At 39.7% G+C, this 25,226-nt stretch overlaps 1 protein-coding gene across 2 annotated transcripts in view; it reads left to right on the top strand.

The window, feature by feature from the left end:
- Window positions 1-25,226, top strand: part of LOC133657077 (dystonin-like) — a 220,070-nt gene that overhangs the window by 174,232 nt on the left and 20,612 nt on the right. For both annotated transcript variants that reach the window (XM_062057994.1, XM_062057995.1), the window contains exons 57-77: window positions 4,738-4,899; window positions 5,032-5,202; window positions 5,872-6,038; window positions 10,093-10,252; window positions 10,422-10,748; window positions 10,896-10,980; window positions 11,064-11,305; window positions 12,735-12,941; window positions 13,024-13,143; window positions 13,225-13,332; window positions 13,404-13,622; window positions 13,712-13,915; window positions 18,699-18,930; window positions 19,033-19,259; window positions 19,330-19,452; window positions 19,537-19,638; window positions 21,073-21,174; window positions 22,277-22,450; window positions 22,524-22,679; window positions 22,772-22,969; window positions 24,887-25,015. In XM_062057994.1, the coding sequence (XP_061913978.1) occupies window positions 4,738-4,899; window positions 5,032-5,202; window positions 5,872-6,038; window positions 10,093-10,252; window positions 10,422-10,748; window positions 10,896-10,980; window positions 11,064-11,305; window positions 12,735-12,941; window positions 13,024-13,143; window positions 13,225-13,332; window positions 13,404-13,622; window positions 13,712-13,915; window positions 18,699-18,930; window positions 19,033-19,259; window positions 19,330-19,452; window positions 19,537-19,638; window positions 21,073-21,174; window positions 22,277-22,450; window positions 22,524-22,679; window positions 22,772-22,969; window positions 24,887-25,015 (3,615 nt within the window). The remainder of the gene's footprint in view (window positions 1-4,737; window positions 4,900-5,031; window positions 5,203-5,871; window positions 6,039-10,092; window positions 10,253-10,421; window positions 10,749-10,895; window positions 10,981-11,063; window positions 11,306-12,734; window positions 12,942-13,023; window positions 13,144-13,224; window positions 13,333-13,403; window positions 13,623-13,711; window positions 13,916-18,698; window positions 18,931-19,032; window positions 19,260-19,329; window positions 19,453-19,536; window positions 19,639-21,072; window positions 21,175-22,276; window positions 22,451-22,523; window positions 22,680-22,771; window positions 22,970-24,886; window positions 25,016-25,226) is intronic.

The raw sequence follows: 25,226 nt of genomic DNA, 5'->3' as shown, positions 1-25,226 counted from the left end.
CGAGGAAAATGATCAAACTACATAAATAACATACTTAATTTGATTTTAATATGATTTTTTTATCTTGATCGATTGAAAATTAACACCAATGAGTTGACTGATTAACATTGTCACATAATTTATTCAGAAAATATAAATAACGACAAATAAAGTATATATACTATTAACCGCAACAGGAATTTGAAAAAAAAACCCAACAACAACATTATGATTTGTACAATTTCAGAATGTGCTTGTTCTTTTTTTAAACAAAGAATACAATCTGAAGTTGTCTTTATTTCTAAGTTATCGTGCCGTGATTTTACCAGTTCGGCCCACTTGGGAGTAGATTTTTCTCCATGTGGCCCCCGATCTAAAATGAGTTTGACACCCCTTAGTCAGTTAGTGGACTTCATTGGAGGCGCATCATACAGCAACTCTCTGAAAAAGACGATTTTCATGACCAAATTTTGTGGTGTTTTCTGCCCACCTCATCCTCTTTTTACACACTTCACTTACAAAATCATATCAAGGAGATTTGAAAAAAATATATATATATATTTTTCACAAGTTGCTTGCTGCTGCTGGCATGGATGGCTGCTGCCTCACACTAGACTGAAAGTTTGGCAATTTTAAAAAAGTATGTAATTATTTTATGCAAATCATTTAATAAAATAACATGCTTATTAATTAGCTTGCTTTATAGCGTCTCTCTGTCTATCTTTATTCAGTTGGAAGCTGATAAAAAAATAAGTTGTTGAATAGCTTTTGCCACCTCAAGAAGGCTTTCTGCGAAAAGTTTTTTCTTTAAAAAAAATCTAAATGCTTTTGCGGACAAAAATATAGACTTCGAATATTTTCACTCTTTGTTAAAAGGGACTAAGAGAACAACATTCTGCTGGAAAAAAAAAGCTGATTACTTTGCTTCTAATTTATCTCTGCCAAGCGTCTTCCATCCGTCTCCTCCCATGCATATGGAGTGGAACAAAAGAGTTGGGATTGTTTCTACTCCCCCTACCCATTTTCTGTGGTGCAGACAATCCAGGAAACAAAAATAAATTCCTGTCATCATCTCCTCCACCTCCCTCGCCAGGTCAAAAAAAAAAGCCTTCATGCACTTGGCACGGCCACTGGTGTTAAATTACCTGAGACCTGCGCCTCCCTCAGCATTCCAGTGTAATTAAGAATATCTGCAGGGTCCAACAAAACCATACGATGGATGTGTATCTATTTGAGAACACTGTGATGTCATTCGAGCATGTGCTCTAGTCTCCCCTACCCAGGTCCTTCAAAAAAAAAAAAAAAAAACACACAAAAGAAAAGTGAGTGATTATGTCAGCATGTAAAGATGGCTTAGACATGAAGTCATATAGGCCATGCAGACATAAGGGGAATTAAGAAGGAGGGGGTCTTGCGTTTACCAATCAACATGTGCTGGCGTGGCTCTGCGCACAAATGGAGTTGTGGCAGATGTTGTGTGAATAATGAGCGGGGGGCGGGGCGTGGACGCCTCTGCCAGGAGGGTGTCTGTCACTGCGAGCCGAGCGGCGAGGGAGGAAGGGCAGGCTGTTTTGTTTATCCTCCGAGTACCGGCGCACTTTGGAATAACCGCACACTTTCTCCTCAGAGCCTGCCGGAATCGTGTCTGGATATTTTTTCACATTGCACCTTTTGGAGCTTTCAGCATGCATGAATGGATGCTTGGATGCGAGGATTTCAGGGAAAGAGAGGATGCACCTTGAGAGAAGAAATGGGATTAACTTTTGGCAATGGAGAGTGGAAAGAACCTCCGATCAGTGACTGTAGTGTCTGAGAGTGTATTTTATTTTAATATTCTTGCACTATAATTTATTTTTAAAAAGGCTATTTTTAATAATAACATTTCTAAGGAAATACGTCTTATTTTTTTGATATTTTAACGAGAAACTACTTCGCACATGTTTACTTTAAAGTGTGCACTTTTCCTTGAAGCAAGACACACCTTGAGCACAGTTTTACGGTTTCCTTTGTAGTCAATAGAGAGGATTGTTTTGGCATGGGGAAACCGCTGAGCAGACCAGATTGCCTCAGACAAAACCCGTCCTGCGTGGGGAAGGGGGAGGAGGAGGACCTGACCATTGATGACTGTTATGTGCCTCAGAGGTCCATTTATGACACCGTTAGGCTCAACGAGCAGATAGACTCTAGCTCTAAGGGCAGCCTCTCGTCCCGCCATTTTACAGGCACCTTACCTTACACCCAGCGCAATCTAGACCTCAACAACCTGTGCGGAAACGGAGTCCTTTCCACTTCAAGTTCTTTTGAGCTCAGGAGCCGCACGCCCGCCACGTTGGACGAGCGGATAGTCTTTGACCGACTTAAACTCAATGGAAACGTCATCAGAGCCACTGATGCGGTGCTCCCAAAGTCACGACCTCATAGCGGAGAGAAGCAACCTCATTGTCGGCGCTCGTGGCGGACATTTGCTCCCCCAAATTTTGGAGCGTACGCCAGCCGGAGTGGAATCTTGTGCTCAGGCAGCGCAGACAGGCCGGGTTTTATCAGCGGCAGAAGAGGACAGAGCGTTACCAGCTCTTTGACATCTGAAGAGGACTCAGGCCTGTATAGTCCGACCGTAGAGCGCGAGCGTCATGGTCAACAATCCCACAGTAGAGCAGACCACGGCACCAGGAGCCTTTCCTCTACAGAGGCTACGCACTTGTCTGGAGACCTGAAAAGACTTCGGTCTCTGAGCTCGGGACAGGATGAGTTCCCTTTCTCTCCGACTCGGGATAACAATTCCATTTACCAAAGTGGTTGCCTGGTCCATGAGGCACAATCAGACATGAATGACAAAGGCACTCTGAGCAATGGAGATTATAAATACCCCAAAGTTTGTAGGACTTTTAACAAAACCTCCGGGTGGCATTCCAGGACTTTACCAGACTACAATGAGTTATCCACGGCTGAGCTATTAGATGGCGAGTCACCACAGGAAGCCAACAAGCTGGTCAGCGTGCTGGTGACTCAACCAGAAACTTACGGAAATGCTGTAACTTTACCAATTGATAGTCGGCAGCAAACTAAACCATATACGGCGCAAGGATTAGCATCCCAGTACACCATGGAGGAGCTGGAGGAGTTTCTGCAGTCAGTGGAAGATTGCCTGCCTAAAGATTTACAAGCATTCCAACATGCAGGAGAGATTGAGGCTTTACTGAACGCCCTTTGTCCTGAAGTGGACCCTATGGCTTATTTCACCCCACAGGTGCCCAAGAATAGCTTCTTCGTTTATTCTAAGAACATCCTCATTAGTTTGTACAGAGTATGTTTCACTTCATGAGACGCATCTTGCGAGGAGTTGCTGTTGACTCCCTGCTGTACATATCTGATTAGATGATGGGTGAATTAGATTTCGCTCATGACGTTGGCTGGAAGTCTGTCTGTGTGATTATATGCAGCTGCCTTTCACTGGAAGCTCGGCTTCACTGTTTGCACAGAGCATCAAGAGAGTTGTTTATGTGAGCTGGATCCCAGCAGTAAACCTGGCAATGTCGGGGAAATGGTGCCCCGGAATCTGGAAAAAGTCACTGTCAAGGCAATTTTGGAGATTATAATCGAGCCAGTGATATTTATTTTTATAGTTGATTTTATGATTATGACCACTGGTTGGTGTAACGATGAGACATAAAACTCCTCATTAAGTTTTACAGGATATAATTCCGAGAAATTTAAGTTTAGAAAACATTATATTGGTCGAGGTTAGTTTCCAAATGAGGATATCTGCTCTTTGTACATCTGCACTTTTTCTACCAACAACAAGGAGGTTCTCATCACAGTTTATTGCTTACTGATAAGAAAAATTAAACAAAAACTGCTAGATTCATACCCACAAAACCACATGGAAGGGTATGAACTACTGTTAGGTAGACATTATAAAGTGTTGATCATAATGATACATCATCACTGTAAAATTGTATTTTCTATTAAATTACCATTTAAAACATATTTCATCTCAGGGGGTAAATTGTCTTATTTAGGATTGTCAGATATTTTTCAGAAATGTCCTTTATTTCTCAATGACTAATGTACGAAAATACAGTATCCAGACCAAGGTAGACATTTTCTATTCAAAGCTCCTTTTTTACAGCCTGTTCAAGTGTGTTTTATCCGGGTTACTCTTGTGTATAAACAACAAATGAGATGGGAATAGAGTGACCAAGCTGGGCCACAGATATTCAGCCTTTAAAGGCCGGAATGAATCCGGAACGATGTCGATGTTCATTGCTTTTTTGTAGCAACAAAACATCCCAAAATCAGATAATGAGATGTGTGACAACGTTTCAAGTAGTGACAATCGCGTTCAACAGGGCTTCAAACCCTTTTACTGTATTTCTGCTATTCCCTTTGAGACAGGCCATTATACTACCCCAAATTCTACAACACTGATACAACATCTAATTCTGGAAAAATTTCTGGGTCAATTTTATCCCAACCGTGAAAAGAGCAAATAAAATGGTAGCTTTGTGTGAGAGATCTTGTTGCATATTGGCTACTCTGTTGGATGTCTATAGAAGTGCCTTATGAATCTGAACAAGTTTTTGTTTTGTTTGTTAGTGGCATAAAGGCTTAAACTTAAAGTTTTGTATAGCATGGTTTATGAAATGACATTGCAAAACATTTGATTGGCCTTTGAAGTCTCCTAAATGCCTTACTTGTTAAATCCATGTTAGACTTCTTTTCCACACATTTGATTGTGTTGTTTGTTTTTGACTGTAGGCCTTCCAGAAAGAAGAAATTGATCCTTTGCAGACACAACTCCAAGACATCAATTCCCTCAGTCATGGGCTGATCCAGAACGCCGCCAGAGGAACCAACACAAAGAAGCTTGAGGATGACCTGGAGATGGTTAACACAAAGTGGAACACACTCAATAAAAAGGTTAGTTATGTCCTGTGGAAAATGTTCCAGACACTGGAATTGAGTGGCAATAATACATTTGGTGCTATTAAGGGGATCATTTTAAGCTTGCTACAAAACAGGTGACTGCTATTTTTACCTTGTAATTCACAGATTGCTGAGCGCTCGGCCCAGCTGCATGAAGCCCTGTTGCACTGTGGAAGGTTCCATGATGCTTTGGAGTCTCTGCTCGGCTGGTTGACTGACACAGAAGAACTCATGGCCAATCAGAAGCCGCCCTCGGCAGAGTTTAAAGTAGTCAAGGCACAGATACAAGAGCAGAAAGTAAGCACTTGTTATGTGTAGGGCTGCAACTAATGACTATTTAACTGCATACACCTATTCAGGTGCTTTAATTTAGCCATCTGCTTTTAAATTCAGCTTAAAATATTTTTTGGCATGCGTTAGCTAACAATAAAGACAACAAAGATGATTACTTCATTCAGAAATATTCATTAATGAACTGACAGATGTACTTCCATGATTATCAAGATCAGAGCTTTGTAATTTATTTGTGTTTTAGACATTTATGGTGAATTGTTTTCATATTTTTGATGTTTTTGTCGTTTTTCTCTTCCTGGTGCTTGCCTGGCTCTGACTCTCGCATGTTTGTTTTTGTCCTCAAAAACACGAGCAATGATGTCACCGACTATAATCTACAAATTAAATTGATGTTGACAGATTTCATTATCGATTTTTGTTGACAACTTCGACTAATTGTTACACCCCTATTTATGTGTACATGAAACATTCCGTCTCCTACTTCAAGCAACAGTGAGGCTGTACAATTCATGTTGTTTAAACAACTTTTATTGTAAAGCTTGTCTACAAAGCCTTAATGGATACTTAATATCTGTCCGCAATTGACAGGTTTTTTTCACCGTGAAGAAACGCCTTTGCTTCCTGCACTTTAATGACGCGCAATAAGTTGTCTCCTTTGTCCGTCTTTGACAGCTTTTACAGAGACTATTGGATGACCGAAAGCCCACAGTGGAGCTGATAAAAAAAGAGGGAGGGAAGGTTGCGGAACTGGCCGAATCTGTGGACAAGGAAAAGGTTGCAAAAGAGATCGAATCATTGGGGCAGAGGTGGGACACACTGCTCAAGAAGGCTGAAAACAGGTGAGTGTGTGTACGTGTGTGTTTGTGTGTGTTGCTTCAGTAACATGTGGATGCATTTGTTTTGACTGTGTTTGAACGCTGTGTGTTGGCCTAAATTTAAAGGCCTACTGAAACCCACTTAACTTATAAAGTGAAATTTTAAATTTCCCGCTAAACTTCCGGTTGAAAACGTCTATGTATGATGACGTATGCGTGTGACGTCAATAGTTAAACGGAAGTATTCGGACACCATTGAATCCAATACGAAAAAGCTTTTTTGAGACTTTTATTAGTAGGTTGCACAGTGAAGTACATATTCCGTACAATTGACCACTAAATGGTAACACCCGAATAAGTTTTTCAACTTGTTTAAGTCGGGGTCCACTTAAATTGATTCATGATACAGATATATACTATCATATATACTATCATCATAATACAGTCATCACACAAGATAATCACATTGAATTATTTACAATCAGGGGTGTGGAAGGGGGGGGGGGGTGTAGGATAGGATATGGACATCAAGTAGTGGACATAGAGAGAGCGAGAGAGAGAGAGAGAGAGAGAGAGAGAGAGATCAGAAGGCATAAGAAAAAGTATCTGCATTTGATTGTTTACATTTGATTATTAGCAATCCAGGGAGGGTGTTAGTTTAGGGTGGTAGCTGCCTGGAGGTGAACTTTTATTGCGGTTTTGAAGGAGGATAGAGATGCCCTTTCTTTTATACCTGTTGGGAGCGCATTCCACATTGATGTGGCATAGAAAGAGAATGAGTTAAGACCTTTGTTAGTTCGGAATCTGGGTTTAACGTCGTTAGTGGAGCTCCCCCTGGTGTTGTGGTTATGGCGGTCATTTACATTAAGGAAGTAGTTTGACATGTACTTCGGTATCAGGGAGGTTTAGCGGATTTTATAGACTATGCTCAGTGCAAGTTGTTTTACTCTGTTCTCCACCCTGAGCCAGCCCACTTTGGAGAAGTGGGTAGGAGTGAGGTGGGATCTGGGGCAGAGGTCTAGAAGTAACCTGACTAGCTTGTTCTGAGATGTTTGGAGTTTAGATTTGAGGGTTTTGGAGGTGCTAGGGTACCAGGAGGTGCATGCGTAATCGAAAAAGGGTTGAACGAGAGTTCCCGCCAGAATCCTCAAGGTGCTTTTGTTGACCAGAGAGGAAATACTGTAGAGAAATCTCGTTCGTTTGTTAACCTTTTTGATTACCTTGGTTGCCATTTTATCACAGGAAAGGTTAGCCTCTAGAATGGAACCTAGGTAGGTGACCTCATCTTTCCTGGTGATAACAATGTCACCTACTTTCATGGTGAAGTCATTGACTTTCTTAAGGTTGATGTGGGACCCAAGCAGGATGGATTCTGTTTTACCCAAGTGTATGGATAGCTTGTTGTCAGCGAGCCAGGTGCAAGTTCTACACAGCTCAGCACTGAGGATTTTCTCCACCCGTGACTTGTCCTTGCTGGATACCAGCAAAATAATTTCAGTAGGTCTTTAAATGTCCATGTGTTAATAAATGTTAAATTGTTAAAAGATTAAAAAAAAATTGTTATCCAACGTTAGAAACTGAGCTGATGATAAAACAGTGCAGTAAAGCGCAGTGCTGTTAAATCTTTATTTTCGTAGACCCACATATGCGGTCCTCTCCAAGGTTTCTCATAGTCATTCACATGGACGTCCCATTGGGGTGAGTTTTTCCTTGCCCTTATGTGGGCTCTGTACCGAGGATGTAGTTGTGGCTTGTGCAGCCCTTTGAGACACTTGTGATTTAGGGCTATATAAATAAACAGTGATTGATTGATTGATACTTCCGTAAAGACTGCAGGGCTTGTGACGTCATGACATCATGTCTCCATGCGAGTCAGATTGTGTTCACATTATATATCGCATTTTTTGTAATGTGAACAGCGACACAAAAAGATCAGATTTAACAAAAAAATAATAATCTGAATTGAACATCCTACCCTGCAGTGTTAAAGTAGCCTTGGTTGTAGTTCATACTTGCCAACCTTGAGACCTCCGAATACGGGAGATGGGGGGTGGGGCACGTGGTTGGGGGGAGGGCGTGGTTGCGGGGCGGGGTTTTGGGTTGAGGTGCAGGCAGCATACCCCTTCCCCTTCGAGCTTTTCTGGCTGAAATGAAATTCTTTTTTCCAATCATTTTGGAACTTGCAAGCGTATTTCTTCTTCTTATCGTTGTCGCCATGTCTCTTCTTCGTTCTTCTGCTTCGTCTACTTCTTGTTGTGTGTGCAGTTGTGCACTGAGCTCCAAAAGATGTAGATGTTATTGTAGCATCCCGGAAGAGTTAGTGCTGCAAGGGATTCTGGGTATTTGTTCTGTTGTGTTTATGTTGTGTTACGGTGCGGATGTTCTCCCGAAATGTATTTGTCATTCTTGTTTGGTGTGGATTCACAGTGTGGCGCATATTAGTAACAGTGTTAAAGTTGTTTATACGTCCACCGTCAGTGTGACATGTATGGTTGTTGACCAAGTATGCCTTGCGTTATCATTAAACCAGGTAAAAGATCTTACAACGTGTCAGCATTTCTTGACATCTTCAAGTGAAGCCTATTGTTAAACCCGTCCAACGCTACATTATTATGTGACTGGGCCGGTACGCTGTTTTTATGGAGGAAAAGCGGACGCCTTGACATCATGCGGCTGTTCAGGGGTGAAGGTTTCAGGTGAGAGAGGGCGGTAAAGGCAGTGTCTTTAAGGCACACCCCAATATTGTTGTCCGGGTGGAAATCGGGAGAAATTCGGGAGAATGGTTGCCCCGGGATATTTTCGGGAGGGGCACTGAAATTCGGGAGTCTACCGGGAAAATCGGGAGGGTTGGCAAGTATGTTGTAGTTTGGATTACCAAATTTGGAGGTTGTGAAATTGCTAATGCTAATCAGTATGACACAGCCAATGTCAATTTGGATCAAGCTAGCGCATTTTGAAAAGTGGAACGTTTCTGTACATTCGAACGTCTTCTATCAGACATACTTGCTTTGTTGGTATGGAAAATTGTCACATAACCTAGAGGCTGTCCAGATGAGTCCGCTCTGAGTGCTGCTGGAGTGCTTGTTTCCGCAAGTGTTTGAGCTGGACTGGACGTGACGTCTTGTGCAACAAAAGTATTGAAATATGGATTTTGGTCAGTACCTATAAATAATAAAATTCACTAACATATTAGTTCATTTTCTTTTCTTTTAACAGTAATACAGGTTTCTGTGTTGTACGCATGCACAGTATTAGCGTTGGAGTTGCTCGACAGGGTGCACAATTTGGGAGAACACCGGTCAGAAAACATGGACTGCCGTGGCTGTAGACAACCTCCTGATGTCATTTTTAAAAATTAACTCCACAAGATGGGCGGTAGCTGCATTTAAAGTATCATGAGTCAGCATCAAATATCTGCACTTGCTTCATCTGCAGTATTAATGCTGGCTCAGCAGTTTACATAATACTGTTATCACAACTTTATTCTGTTGCTCTTCTGTTATGCCAGGGGTCCTCAATTTACGGCCCAGCGTACAAAATCCGACCCGCGGGAAATCCCAAATTAAAAAAACAAACAAAAATGTTTTTTTATTTTTTGTTTTTTTAAATCTGTCCTTTCTAATTCATTTTCTACCACTTGTTACTCTCGGTGTCTCCTAGCCACTCAGGCAAATCATATTGTCTAAAAAGGCATTTTCCCATCGATAACGTGACATCATCGCGCTCTGGATATATATATATATATCCATATATATATATATATATATATATATATATATATATATATATATATATATATATATATATATATATATATATATATAATCAAATTTTTTTAACCCAATGTGGCCCCCAAGTCAAAAACTTTGGGGACCCCTGTGTTATGCAATACACTTGAAAATATTGTCTAATTATTATGTAATTTTTAATTTGTTGAAGAGGAGCCACCTTTCTTTTACACTTTCTCATGCACTCCAAACTATGATACAGGTTAAAATATACAGTATACTTTATAAACATTAGCGCATATTATTTTTTATCTCAGTAATGATAACATTCTCTTGTGTCTATGTGTCAGGAATAAGCAACTGCAAAGCATTTTGGTGGTCACTCAGCAGTTCCACGAGACCTTGGAGCCCCTGAGCGACTGGCTTGCCGCCACAGACAAACGCCTTTCCAACTCTGAACCAATCGGCACCGAAACGTCAAAGCTGGAAGATCAGATCTCTCATCATAAGGTAATCTATCACATCTGTGTCATCATCAGCGCACCATCCTTGAAGTTCTTCATCCACCCTGTCTTTTAAGTTGTTTGCCTTTTCATTTTTTTAAGTTCCCATTCAATTTCAGTTGTTTTTCTGTTTGTCCTTTCTGTTGGTGTCGTCTTGATTCCCATCCCCTGCTCAGGCCTTAGAGGAGGCAATTATGAGTCGAAGTAAAGACCTGTTTCAGGCCGTTAGTCTGGGTCAAACGCTCAAAGCTGTGAGCTCAGCAGACGACAAGGACTTTGTTCAGTCCAAGCTGGACGCCACGCAGGCCGCTTACATCGAACTGCAGGAACGCTGCAGGAGGAAAACCGAGATGCTACAGCAGGCCCTGGCCAACGCTCAGCTCTTTGGGGAGGACGAGGTGGCGCTCATGAACTGGCTCAGCGAGGCGCATGCACGGCTGAGCGAGGTATCCGTGGAGGACTACCTCATAGACACCCTTGAAAGGCAGATGGCAGAACAACGGGTACACACTCCTCCCAAGGCCTGGCATCATTTTGTCATTTCTGTGAAGTCAATCATGTCTCAGTTGATTTATTTTCTTTATTATTTATTTTTTCACCTACAATGACATGTTACTTTTCATTCTCTAACATTGTGTATTTCCTTTTAGGCTTTACAAAGTGATATTGAATTGAGGAAAAATAATGTAGACCAAGCTCTCTTCAATGGGATGGAGCTTTTGAAGCAAACAACAGGCATGTCATCCTTTTATTGCACATCTGTAAGCCAACAAAGCTTTTAAAGTTAAACCCTGCTTTTAATTTATTGGTATTTGCAGGTGATGAGGTGGTTGTTATACAAGGCAAACTGGATGGAATAAAAACAAAGTATGCTGAGATCACTTCCATGAGCGGCAATGTTATGAACACACTGGAGCGGGTTTTGAGTCTCTCCAACAAGGTGCAGCATACCCATGAGGAACTGAGTTCCTGGATGGAGAAGGCCGAGGCTCAGGTTACTTCCTATATGGATCGAGAACCAGTCGGCGAGCAGCTCACTCAGGCCCAAAACATGCAAAAGGTAAGATGGTAACGTAACGATAGAGGCTACAAATAACATCCAACAACAATTAAGTTGAACTAACTACAGAATAAAACAAAACTAGGGTAAAATATGTCTTTTTAACTGTTTATAGGTAATTTATTAAACAATATTTTAATATTTTATTTGTATCCTTCAACACAAGTATAGAGATAAGTTAACTGGTTGATAATAACTTTTTTGAGTGAAATACGAAGTCATTAACTAAAAATGTTTAATGTTGTTTACAGAGGATTTCCTTAATGAATATTGTAGGATTTATGTTGTATTCGTCTTTCAAGCATAGAGAGGCATTAAGCAATAAAGCTAAATAAAAAGTAAATGATTAGTTAAAAAAAAAGTTAAAACATTTTTAATGGTGCATCATATTGTGTTTTTTTACATTTTGTCATTGTATGAAGGAACTTTGATACATTTATCTTTTTTTTAAATTATTGTTTATTCATATGCCTGTTTTTATTGTTGAAGAATCAGATTCAAGGCCCGGGGGCCAAATCTGGAACCTCCACATCATTTTGTATGGCCCGCAAAAGCCTAGAAATGATGTGCGTCACTAAAGCAATTCATATTTATTTTTGAATGTAGTTGATTTTGAGAAGAAATATATATCAGAAATATTCTAAATGTTATTATTATCTGATAATGTAACACAATATTTCAAGCATTTCTTGTTTGCATAAATATATATAAATAAATAAATAAATATAGAAATAAATATATATATTATGCTTGCCAACATGACTTCTGATTTCAAAAAGAAGTTATCCATCATTTTGTTAGTAAAACGCAAAATAATCAACATAATAATCAAATGCATATGCAGTTGCATAATAGTATCATGAGGCAGTTATACATTTGTATTCATATAAATTCAGTATTTATTTTTAATGGCACTAAGAGGGCAGCAATAACTGGGATTTGGCCCTCAAAAAAACAAGTTTGACAGCCCTGGCTTATCGTTATTATTTTTTGTTGTGTCCTTTCTGTGCTACGTCTGTATTTTTCCTGTATGTTAATGGCTATCTTGATCTTGCTGGCTGCGAAAAAAAGAGACTAATGATGTAACCTAATCGAAAACAAAAAGCAATCAGTAGAAAAAGCAAAATACTTGTGAAGTTAATTATTTATTTGCTCACTCAGCAGGAGTCCCACGAGATTTGATGAAGTCCAGTTTTGTTTGACGTTTGTGGCATATTTTTCAAGGAAATTGTAGGTGAACTCCAAGTTTAGGACTTTTGGAAAGTTCCGCTATGCTCTGTAATGCATCACATAGCATATCATAGCAATCCATCCTAATGTACGATTGAATAGTATAGAGATTACATCATAACAATGTTTTAAGATGTTTGATTCATAAGAAAATACTTGTTTTGATTCATCCGGATGTAACTTGTACTTTCTTGTCCAGGCCTTGCTGAAGGAGACCAAAGACCAAAAAGGTGTAGTCGACAAGTTGAATGAGTTGAGCGGTTCCCTCCTGGATCTCATCCCCTGGCACACCCGAGAAGGTCTTGACAAGCTGGTGACAGAGGACAATGAGCGTTACCGAGCCATCTGTGACAGCATCACTCAGCAGGTCGACCGGATCAACGCCGACATACTCAAATCGCAGCAGGTGAGCCAGAGAACAGAATGAATGAATACGTGTTTTTTCCTCATTTGATCTCCTAAAGTTGTCTGATCTTTTTTGTTTCCAGTTTGAGCAAGCAGCAGACTCGGAACTGGCCTGGCTGGCGGATGCTGAGAAGAAGTTGTTGTCCATGGGGGAGATTAAACTGGGACAAGATCAAACTGCAGCCCAGCTCCAAGCACAGAAGGTCAGCCTTTGACATCCCTATTGGCTCAGTGTGTGTGTGTTTTGGTTTGGTCTGACTAACTCCTTCTACCATCTTTTCCAGATCTTCTCTATGGACATCATGAGGCACAAAGATGCTGTGGATGAGATTGTAAAAACAGGAACGGCCATGATGAGCAGCAAAAAGCCAGAGGAAAAAGAGCTCTTAAAGGTGAACAAATATATAATTAAGTTGTCATTTGTACTTTTGTCTTCCACCTTTATAACAATGTCTTGTGTCAGACCAAGACCAAGACTCTCGCGGAGAAGTACGGTGCTGTAAGTCAGCTGAACTCAGAGCGCTCTCTGCAGCTAGAGCGAGCTCAGAATCTAGCAAGCCAGTTCTGGGAAACCTACGAAGAGTTGTCACCGTGGCTTCAGGAGACCCTGACCACCTTCAACCAGCTGCCCCCGCCCGCCATCGAGTACGACACCTTGAGACAACAGCAAGAGGAGCTCAGGGTCAGCAAAGACACAGAAGCTGCAGACCGAACCTCAATTGAAAAGTGTTGTCATTTGTTTAACAAAAATGACGTTTATGTCCTCTACAGCAAATGCGAGAGCTAATTGCCGAGCACAAGCCACACATCGACAAGATGAATAAGACCGGACCTCAGTTACTGGAGCTGAGCCCAGAAGAAGGGATACCCATTAGAGAGAAGTACACCACGGCTGAGCAGCTATACACACAACTGAAGGCCGATGTCAAACAGAGGGCTTCTAATTTGGACGAGGCCATCTCTAAATCCACTCAGGTGAAGATAATTTTTTTAATGTTCTCAACTCATTTATTGTAAAGGAGCATATTATGCAAACAGTTCCTAGTTGGTCTAATACAAAGCTTAATAACATATATGGTCAAAATACCCCAAGGATCACAGCACACGTAAAATAACCTCTAAACAACCCTGCTCAGAGCAGCCGGTTTTACGGGCTTGTAATGCAAATGAGCCACTTTGCATTTGTCTAACAGGTGATGTAATTATGTGTGATAATGTGTGCATCCAACAATACTTCAGCGCTGCCTAGCTTTTGGCTTTAGGTGCGTTCACCGATTGCCGGTTTAAATGGCTGTTCAGCAATTTACCATGCTCTGCCAAAGACATACAATCCATCACTCATCCACCATTAACCCTGAGAACAGTGGGGACGTAACATAAGAATTAAACATATACACTTTTTCGTGGTGGTCTTGGCGGTTCAAAGTGGGCTGTGTTCAAAATGCCTTTAGCTGTGTCAAGAATTTTACCGTCTGTACTTGCACCACAAGATCAATGATAATATGATGATTACTACTGCCATAATCCGCCAGTAACACTTTCCGTGAAAACGGTAATTATATGGAAGTGGCGGAATTAAACATGGGAGAATCGCAGGCTTACCAAGGAGCTACACGCAGGCAATAGTCTCCGCCATTCTCACAAATCTCTCACTATTGCTACACTATCGTTCGATGGGCGCAATTTGCGGCCAAACAATGATAACGGTTAAACCTCAAAGTCAAGCGCGGCAATCGGAACAGAAGAAGCAGCAAAAGAAGAGACATAATTTTTCTCAGACATGGCAAGTTCTCTGTCTATTTATGTACCTACAGTATATCTGTTGTTTTATAGGCTATGTTTTAATGTCCTTTTGATGATTAATTTTATTCCTAGCATACATTGCATAGATTGATGGCTAACCAATGCAATGTATGCCTTTTTTGTTTTATTTATTGAGCATACATTGTGTAGATTGATGGATTTTCTATGAAATATATGCCTTTTTTGTTTTTGTATTTTTTGTCATTATTTATTTTATTTATTGAACTATCACCCCCATCCACCATTTGCAAAGGTACTGTGGACAACTATTTAATTTGTTACTTTACTTTGTTACTGTGGACTGTTTTTTCGTTAACTAAGTGAACACTGTCAAATTAAAGTATTTCATTTTTCTTATGTATATATATATATATATATATATATATATATATATATATATATATATATATATATATATATATATATATATATATATATATATATATATATATATACATACACTACTGTTCAAAAGTTTGGGGTCACATTGAAATGTCCTTATTTTTTAAGGAAAAGCACTGTACTTTTCAATGAAGATAACTTTAAACTAGTCTTAACTTTAAAGAAATACACTCTATACATTGCTAATGTGGTAAATGACTATTCTAGCTGCAATTGTCTGGTTTTTGGTGCAATATCTACATAGGTGTATAGAGGCCCATTTCCAGCAACTATCACTCCAGTGTTCTAATGGTACAATGTTTTTGCTCATTGGCCCAGAAGGCTAATTGATGATTAGACAACCCTTGTGCAATCATGTTCACACATCTGAAAACAGTTTAGCTCGTTACAGAAGCTACAAAACTGACCTTCCTTTGAGCAGAATGAGTTTCTGGAGCATCACATTTGTGGGGTCAATTAAACGCTCAAAATGGCCAGAAAAAGAGAACTTTCATCTGAAACTCGACAGTCTATTCTTGTTCTTTGAACGGTAGTGTATATATATGAAAAAATATATATATATATGAAAATATATACATGTGTGTATATATATATATATAAATGAATATATATATATATATGTATGTATATATATATACATATATGTATATATATATATATGTGTGTATATCAGTGGCGTGCGGTTAGGTTCATGTCAGGTGAGGCACTGACTTCATCACAGTCAGATTTACAAACATAGGAACCCTAAAGCGTATCTTATTCACCATTTGATTGGCAGCAGTTAACGGGTTATGTTTAAAAGCTCATACCAGCATTCTTCCCTGCTTGGCACTCAGCATCAAGGGTTGGAATTGGGGGTTAAATCACCAAAAATTATTCCCGGGCACGGCGCCGCTGCTGCCCACTGCTCCCCTCACCTCCCAGGGGGTGAACAAGGGGATGGGTCAAATGCAGAGGACAAATTTCACCACACCTACACTGTAAAAAAAGACATTTGAGAAAACGCAAATTTTCAAGGCAACATGATGCAACAAGATTTTTGCGTTTTCTCAACTTTTGACTACTGCTAACCAGACACTGTTTTGGTACACTGTAAAAAATAATTATAGTTTTTAAGTTAGTCAGACTCAGAAATAAGGTTTCACTATGTTTAACTACCAAAACAGTGTCTGGCCAGCAGTAGTCAAAAGTTGAGAAAACGCAAAAATCTTGTTGCATCATGTTGCCTTGAAAATTTGCGTTTTCTCAACTTTTTTCTTTTTTTACAGTGTAGTGTGTGTGTGAAAATCATTGGTACTTTAACTTTACACTTACAAACTGTAGCATGCACACAAAAAAGCACATTTAATAAAAAAAAACGTTATTATGGTCTTACCTTTACTTATAAGTGCGGGAACAGTGGTGTTCGTGTTGGAAGAGTCGTGAATGAATGAAATATGAAATCCGCGCAGCAGTCTGCAGGTGTACCTAATGTTGTGTCCCTGTTCACGGCTCCTCCGGCGCGCCGCGCGAGCATTGTTGTTTTTGCACCTTTTGGCTTCTTGTTAAGTGACTTTTTTTGGGTGGATTCGGTCTTGCACATGGAGGGTTTGGGTGTGGGCTTTGGTTGGTGTGGCGCTCCCGTCGGGAGGTGCATTCTGCGGCGGAGGTGCTTGGCACCAGGAGGCGGGGTTATGAGACGAGCCTCCAGTTTTATGATCGCTCAGCACAAGAAATACGTTACACACATACAGTTGTTGACAAAATACACTGTATATTATATACCTCAGCTAACTAAACTATGGAAATGTATAATATAATTCATATAGCAATACGGTCTCACTGCACAGCAGGCCAGCAGTTAGCCGAGTCATTGTGCACAATCCATGTTGAGGCACAAATCAGTGACGTGCCTCAACTGGCTGCTGATCACCGCACCGTCTCTTCTCAGTATTTGAACGGCAAATGTGAAAATAAAAATAAAAATAGTCTAAAACTGGTGAAGTTAAATGGAAAATAACTTTAGTATAATCACTGGATACATATAACAATTTAATTAATTTTTTTTCTTTTTACTATTTTTTTCTTTCCATGATGGCAGGTGAGGCCGTGCCTCTCCTGCCTCTAGTGACTGCACGCCACTGGTGTACATATATATATATATATATATATATATATATATATATATATATATATATATATATATATATATATATATATATATATATATATATATATATATATATATATATATATATATATATATATATATATATATATATATATATGTCTTAATTGGATTATCCAAAAAAATAGTGCTCGATACCGTGGTAGAGCATAATATGTATGTGTGGGAAAAAATCACAAGACTATTTAATCTCTACAGGCCTGTTTCATGAGGGTTTCCTCAATCATCAGGAGATTTCTCCTGATGATTGAGGAAACCCTCATGAAACAGGCCTGTAGAGATGAAATAGTCTTGTGATTTTTTCCCACACATACATATATATGTATATATACATATATATATGTATATATACATATATATATACATATATATGTATATAAGTACATATATAGTACATAACTCCACGTGTTCATTCATAGTTTTGATGCCTTCAGTGACAATTTACAATGTAAATAGTCATGAAAATAAAGAAAACTAATTGAATGAGAAGGTGTGTTCAAACTTTTGGCCTGTACTGTATATATATATATATATATATACATATATATATATATATATATATATATATATATATATATATATATATATATATATATATATATATATATATATATATATATATATATATATATATATATATATAAATATAAATATATATATTTATGCATCCATCCATTACCTACCGCTTATCCCTTTCGGGGTCGCGGGGGGTGCTGGAGCCTATCTCAGCTACAATCGGGCGGTGTACACCCTGGACAAGTCGCCACCTCATCGCAGGGCCAACACAGATAGACATACAACATACCTTCATATATACCGTCAATCTGCGTTGGCACCGTGTTCAAAACGTGTTGAAAAAGGCTTTCTGACACGGTTCATGGCGGTTTGTGGAATTACATTAACGGCCATCCAAACCGACAATGTGTAAACACCACTTTACACTTGATAGTTGTTCTTTGTCGTCTCTTGCGGGAAATGACAATGTCAGATCTTTGTTCAGGGCGGAGAAGCTCTGTGTAAATTAGTAATGTCACAAAAGTTTGAACTATTCATTAGAGAATTTGTATTTGGACAAATAGGCAGCAGGCTACATACAAATGGCACGGGTATGTAATTTCACACTTAAGGGTCGGGCAGGCACTCCAGAGACACACATTTCGACATATCAGCAATTCAGAAGTCTGGTTTATGTGATGACCACTTTTTTTTAGGTGTTTCATATTTTTCAAAATATATTTACAAAACACTTTATATTGACAAAATATAGCATATGTTAGTTGGAAGGTTGAATTTGGACATTTTTTCGGTATGCGCTGTCTAGTTTTCCAAGTTCACTAATTCTGTTGCATCAATGACTAAAACACCTCTTTTGTTTTTCCATCTCAGTTCCATGATAAAATCGACCCCATGCTAGAAACTCTGGAGCGGATTGCAGAGCGCCTGCGCCAGCCTCCTTCCATCTCGGTGGAGGTGGAAAAAATCAAGGAGCAGATAACGGAGAATAAATGTGTCAGCATGGACCTGGAGAAACTGCAGCCTTCCTTTGAGACCCTGAAACAACGAGGCCAAGAGATGATTGCACGGTCAGAAGGTGCAGACCGGGACTTATCTGCCAAAGGTATGATACTATAATCATACTGTTTATTTGTAAAACCTCCCTTACGTTGTCACGTTTTGCCTTTTCATTGATTGTCTCCCCCCCCCCTCCCCCCCACACAAGCTGTACAAGACAAATTGGACCAGATGGTCTTCCTGTGGACCGACATCCAAGCCTTGTTGGAGGAGCGGGAGGCCAAGCTCTTGGACGTGATGGACCTTGCTGAAAGGTTCTGGTTTGATCACTGCGCTTTGATCGTCACCATCAAGGACAGCCAGGACCTGCTGAGAGAACTGGAGGAGCCTGGAGTAGATCCCTCGGTTGTCAAGCAGCAGCAGGAGTTTGCGGAGGTAGAGTTGTGAGATAAATGAGAACAAGAAAGCTTTTTGCAGGTTTAACACCTCCTTTTTATCGCTGCAGGGATTTAAGGAGGAGATTGATGGGCTTCAAGAGGAACTAGATTCAGTTCGAAACCAGGGAGGTGAGCTCATGACTGCCTGTGGAGAACCTGACAAACCTGTTATAAGGAAAAGTATTGATGAGGTGACAAATTCCCTTCAAAATCCCCTTTTACATTATAAACGTGTGGAACTCATGTGACTCATGTAAAATGAATGATACCTTTAGGTGAACTCAGCATGGGAAAATCTCGATAAGACATGGAAAGAGCGAGTTGAGAGGCTGGAGGAGGCCATGCAGGCTGCGGTGCAATTCCAGGATGGCCTGCAGGTGTGTTGATTGATAGTCTATAAAACCATAAACTGAAAGAACAATATCAATTACAAAACATCCCATCTGGTTACATTGAAATTACAAATGTAGATTTTTGTGTGCAAAACACACACAGCAGATTTATATTTTGTGTTCATAAAAGTACCTGTATTTGAAGGGGACAACTCAATTACTGTATTTTCAGGACTATAGAGCAACACCTACTAAGACGCACCCACTAAATTTTAGAAAAACATTTTTCCCCCATATATTAGCCACACCGGGCTATAAGCCGCGGATACATACAGTACGTTGTGAAATAAGTTATTTACACAGAAAGATTATGTAAATGTTTATTTATATGCCTTAATTGTTTCCAAACGGTGCCTGTAACACAGCAGTAAAACGGCTGATCAAACAAAACAGAAGTCATCATCAAGGACACTCTTGCTGTGAAAGCTAGCTCTCCAATCAGATAAACAAACTCAATAACTCCACAGGGACATTTTGGTGAATTTGCTAAGGAATTAGTAAAAATGAAACGATACACAAAGAAGGCCATTGTAAATAAATAATCCTAACATAGGCACTTGTATACATGTTAGCATATTAGCTAATGCTAACGACGCTAGCTTCATTACATTACGATAGCAGGTACAAATATGCACAAAAAAACTCCTACAGACGTTGCTTGGAGTGATGGACGGTTATAATTCCGGTTCAAGGCCTCAAAACAGGAAGTACATTTTCAACCCACAATACCTGCAGTGAACAAACTCGTCCAAAAGATGGCACCAGCTGGAGCACAAACAATAACACCATTGCAATGTCTGTGCTTGGGTTTAGTGAAAACTATTTAATACAAAACATTATGGCTGTTAGCAAATAAAAATCCATAAATTAGCCGCACCATTTATAGTCCGTAATTTATTGAGTTCAAACTGAAATCAAAACATGCCCAGCCGCTTGCAACCTCTGTAGTTTGCGAAGATTAATATCTGTCCTTGTTTTTGTGCAAACTGATAGAAATCCATTTTTCTAGCTTTGAGAGTTAATACACACAAAGAAGCAGACGGTTTTCAAGGCCTTTGCCTGAAACCACAGGTTACAAAGCCATTTATCACTGTCTGCTGCACTGATGCAACTATTTTATGAGGGTCCGATTAATTGCAAAACCACCCATGCTGCTCTGCTATATTTGGATCAAAGTGCCCCCCGCATAAATTTAGTGTTCCTCCACACCACCGCTTTAAAATGACGAATCATAAAAACATTTTACATTCCTCTAAAATGATAGCATGGGGTTAATTTTTTCATTTTTAATTGTGTTTCAGGATGTTTTTTCATATGCATTTGTTTCTAAACATTAAGTAAATGGTGCTTTATGTAAAATGCTACATTTGTGCAAAACTTGTCTTCCTGTAACAATGAGCGCTTTTGCCTTGCACACAGGGCATGTTTGACTGGGTGGATATCCTGGACAGCAAACTGGACTCCATGTCACCTGTGGGCACAGACCTGGAAACTGTCAAGCAGCAGATTGTCGAGCTCAAGGTACATCCATATTAAACATGGGCAGATAACCACAATCAATTTGTTTTTGTCTGTCTCCATGACATTGTTGTTTGCTCTTATTCTCTAATTATAGTCATGGTCTTTATTTCTTATTTATTTTGATTTTGTAGACCACACACCCGGGAACTATAGGAGACTCTTGGGTTAATTGAATGGAAGCGTTTGTGAATTATTGAAAATGTATATTTCAATTGGGGAGGTAAAAAATTACAAGTTAACTCATGTGATTAATCACAAAAAAATTAATTACGTATGAATAAAGATTACTTTTTTTGGACCGCACATGCTCCTTTAACTGTGAATGGTTACCCGGTGTGCTTGCTGTCAAATTTAGCTCCAAAATACACTTAGACCAGTGGTTCTCAACCTGGGTTCGATCGAACCCTAGGGGTTCGGTGAGTCGGCCTCAGGGGTTCGGCGGAGCCTCCGCCACGGAGGTAAGGACACATCCGACTTATCGTGTAAATAAAAACTTCTCCCTATCAGCGTATTATGGATACCCCCAAACAATGTTTCCTCTAATTTTCCATCTGATTTGCAGGTTTTTTGATTGATTGATTGAAACTTTTACCAGCAGATTGCAAAGGAAGAGAATACACAGTACAGTTAACACAGTACAGTACATATTCCGTACAATTGACCACTAAAGGGTAACACCCGAATAAGTTTTTCAACTTGTTTAAGTCGGGGTCCATGTTAATCAATTCATGGTAAGGTGTGTAATTTGTTGTGAGTTCATGCACTGTGTTGGTTTTGTTCTTTGAACAAGGTGATGTTCATGCATTTTCTTGAATTTGCAACAAAAATAAATAAATATATTTTTCCACTAAAGAAGGGTTCGGTGAATGCGCATATGAAACTGATGGGGTTCGGTACCTCCAACAAGGTTAAGAACCACTCACTTAGACGGTACCCTTGATAAAACTGCTAGCACGTTTTGAACAAATAAATTACGTGCATTCGAGTAATAACCTGTGATTAACCATGATAAATCCAAATTCAAATGTGTGACTAATTTGATTAAAAAATATACTAATTTGACGGAATTAATTGCAATGTGACTTTTTCTTCTGTGTGTTAGGAGTTCAAAGTGGAGGCGTACCATCTTCAGATTGAGATGGAGCGTCTGAACCACCAGGCGGGCCTCCTACTGAAGAAGGTGAAGGAGGAGGCAGATCGCTGCACCATCCAGGAGCCAATGTCCGAGCTCAAGATGCTCTGGAGTAACCTGGATGAGAAGATTATCAGCCGACAGGTACAAACACAATATTTCAAAGTCTTGTCTCTTTGGCTGTGCATCATCCTAATATGTTTTCTGTATACTTCAGCATAAACTGGAGGGAGGCCTTCTTGCCCTGGGCCAGTTCCAGCATGCACTGGACGAGCTGCTGGCCTGGATGAGCCACACTGAGGATATGCTTAATGAGCAGAGAAAGACTGGTGGAGACCCCAAAGCCATTGAGATCGAACTGGCCAAGCATCATGTAAGAGTAGTCCTTTTTTACTGCTGTTAATGACTATACAGTAATACTGTCTGTATGTAGGTGTTGATTCCCCACCTGTGGTATCTCCTCAGGTCCTCCAAATTGATGTATTGGCTCACAAATCGACAGTCGAGACGGTGAACAAAGCAGGCAATGAGCTGGTACAATCAAGCGCAGGAGAGGAAGCCTCTTGTCTCAGTAGCAAACTGGAAAACCTCAACCAGCGCTGGAAAGCCATCCTGAAAAAGACGGAACAGATGAAGCACCAGTTGGAAAGTGCTCTTGTGCAGGTATATAAAAAAGATATGACAGACAAGCTTGATCTTTCTATTAGATGGAGAGGTATTCATCTCGCATCCAGATTAAGGTATAGCTGGGTTGCAATCACGTGACCTCGAGGCACATCCGGGCATTTCCGGGTTCCAGGCGATGTTCTAGAGTCCCATTAGGTTACTGTTTATTTATCGGAATCAGTGCAGATTTGGGCGTATTTTGAAAGGTTTAGAGGCAAATATATGCGCGATTAAAAAAAACATTTAAAATGGCATGGAGTAGATTTTTACACTTTTAAGAAAAATATATTTTTTAATGATTTAAACCATTTATCATCTGCAAGACGTTACTGCCCCCTACAACCTCACTTCATTTGACACATACGGTATTTAGAGAAGAAAAGATTAAAGGCACATCATGTCTTCACATCTGAGGGGTCCAGAAATCAAACATTAATCCGTGAAAGACACAGTTGAATTTATTCGTGCAGAGCTGAGTAACGTATTTGATTGACATCACGAGTGCCGTGCTACTGTGATCGTGACGCTAATGAGAAAAATGATACGTTTGTTTGCAGTTGATTTCCTGCAACACATATTAGTCTCATCTACAATTCATGTCTGCAGTTGTTTTTATAATGTGAAGTTCATGTTTTCTCATTATTGCTAGCGATATCAAGATTCAGTATATGCTGCTGAGCAAGATATTTATTCATCTCGTTTATTAATACTGTTAAGGATATTTTCTTGATGCTAACACATATCACTAAAGACGCTATAATGTGATCATCTGTGTCAAAAAAAGCTCTTGGCTTTCCTGCACAACAACAACAACTAAGCTTTTAGTTTCTGTTATGAAAATGGGCCACGAAAATATGTGGGATTGGACCAACAATCACAATATTTATTACTAGGATCTCTTGTCCTTTCTTTATGTTTAGTTCTGCTATCAAACACTACTCATATAGTAGAGAATAAACTGTATTGCCTCTCAGAAAGTTTCTCAAACACATCAAATGTTCAAACAAACATTTTACAAAGCGATCGCTGCAGACACGAGTGGTTTGATTGTATTCCACAAGATGACAGAAGTGATATTTGGAAGAGCCATTTCCTTCGACGCACTTTTGTTTTTTCCTGACTTTATTACCTTTATGAGCCACTTTTTTTGGGACTCCATGAAAGCTGTTTCCTATCTCTCTATTTGAACAACTGGAACACCCAAGAACAGAACAGCAATACAGCATTTTCTGATCAAACTCTACAGTCACTTGTTTTAATGCTATGCTTTAGCTGCTTGACCATTTTGTCAATTAGGCCGCGAAGAAGAAAAACTATTGTGATGCCGTATGCAACCCAGCTATACTCAAATGTGTGAAGTAAAGTAAAAGTAAATTGCTTTTAACCTAGTATTTCAGTTCTGTAAATGCATCAAAGTATAGCATAGCAATCCCCTGCTACCATAATAAAGGCTATGGCATGAAATGACATCAGACCAATAAACAGTAATTTTAACTCTCAATAAGTGCTATGATCTTCCAGGAATGTCATTACATTATGACTTGTTTTCCTATTAATGAGCTCACCTTGGACTTTTGGGAAGAAAAGGTCCATTATATCATAATCCATGTATGCTTAATCAGGCATACAATGTGGTGTTTTGTTTATACTTTTTTGTTATGCATGAGTAAAATGGAATTGAAACATATATTATTGGTGTGACTGTTTGGCTGACTCAATATGTGCAGAAATGGTCTTAATCAACGCCGCTCAACATGTTCACATGTGCAACTAAATATGTCAAAGCCTCTTTTCTAGAGAAATGAATGAATCCAAGAAACAGGAACCACTCCCCTTGGAGCCTCCAAACAATGAGAATGTGTGTGTCTGTGTGTGTGACACCTTTTGTCTGACTCAGCTGGTATTGTGCTGCAGGCCCAGGGTTTCCATGGTGAGGTGGACGATTTGCTGCAATGGCTGAAAGACACAGAACGTCAGCTGTTGGCATCAAAGGCTGTAGGAGGCTTACCAGACACGGCCCGCGAGCAGCTTAACGCCCATCTGGTACGTGTTTAACAATGCGAGACGGTGCACACGTGCAGATGGTAGGGTTGTGAGGAGACGGGCCGTGTCTTCTCTGGGTTTTTTTTGTTTTTTTTTGCTGAAGTGTGGAAATTAAATCACATGTGTTTGGTTGCCCCTGCACAACATGACTCTAGACTGACTATAGGAACGTTTTCCACCCATTGGTCTTTTACTTCTTTCACTGCAAGGA

Source organism: Entelurus aequoreus, linkage group LG09 (genome assembly GCF_033978785.1).
Source record: "Entelurus aequoreus isolate RoL-2023_Sb linkage group LG09, RoL_Eaeq_v1.1, whole genome shotgun sequence".
In the NCBI taxonomy this organism is placed as follows: domain Eukaryota; kingdom Metazoa; phylum Chordata; class Actinopteri; order Syngnathiformes; family Syngnathidae; genus Entelurus; species Entelurus aequoreus.
The sequence above is the reverse complement of the archived record's forward strand: the minus strand, read 5'-3'. Positions and strand labels throughout refer to the sequence as shown.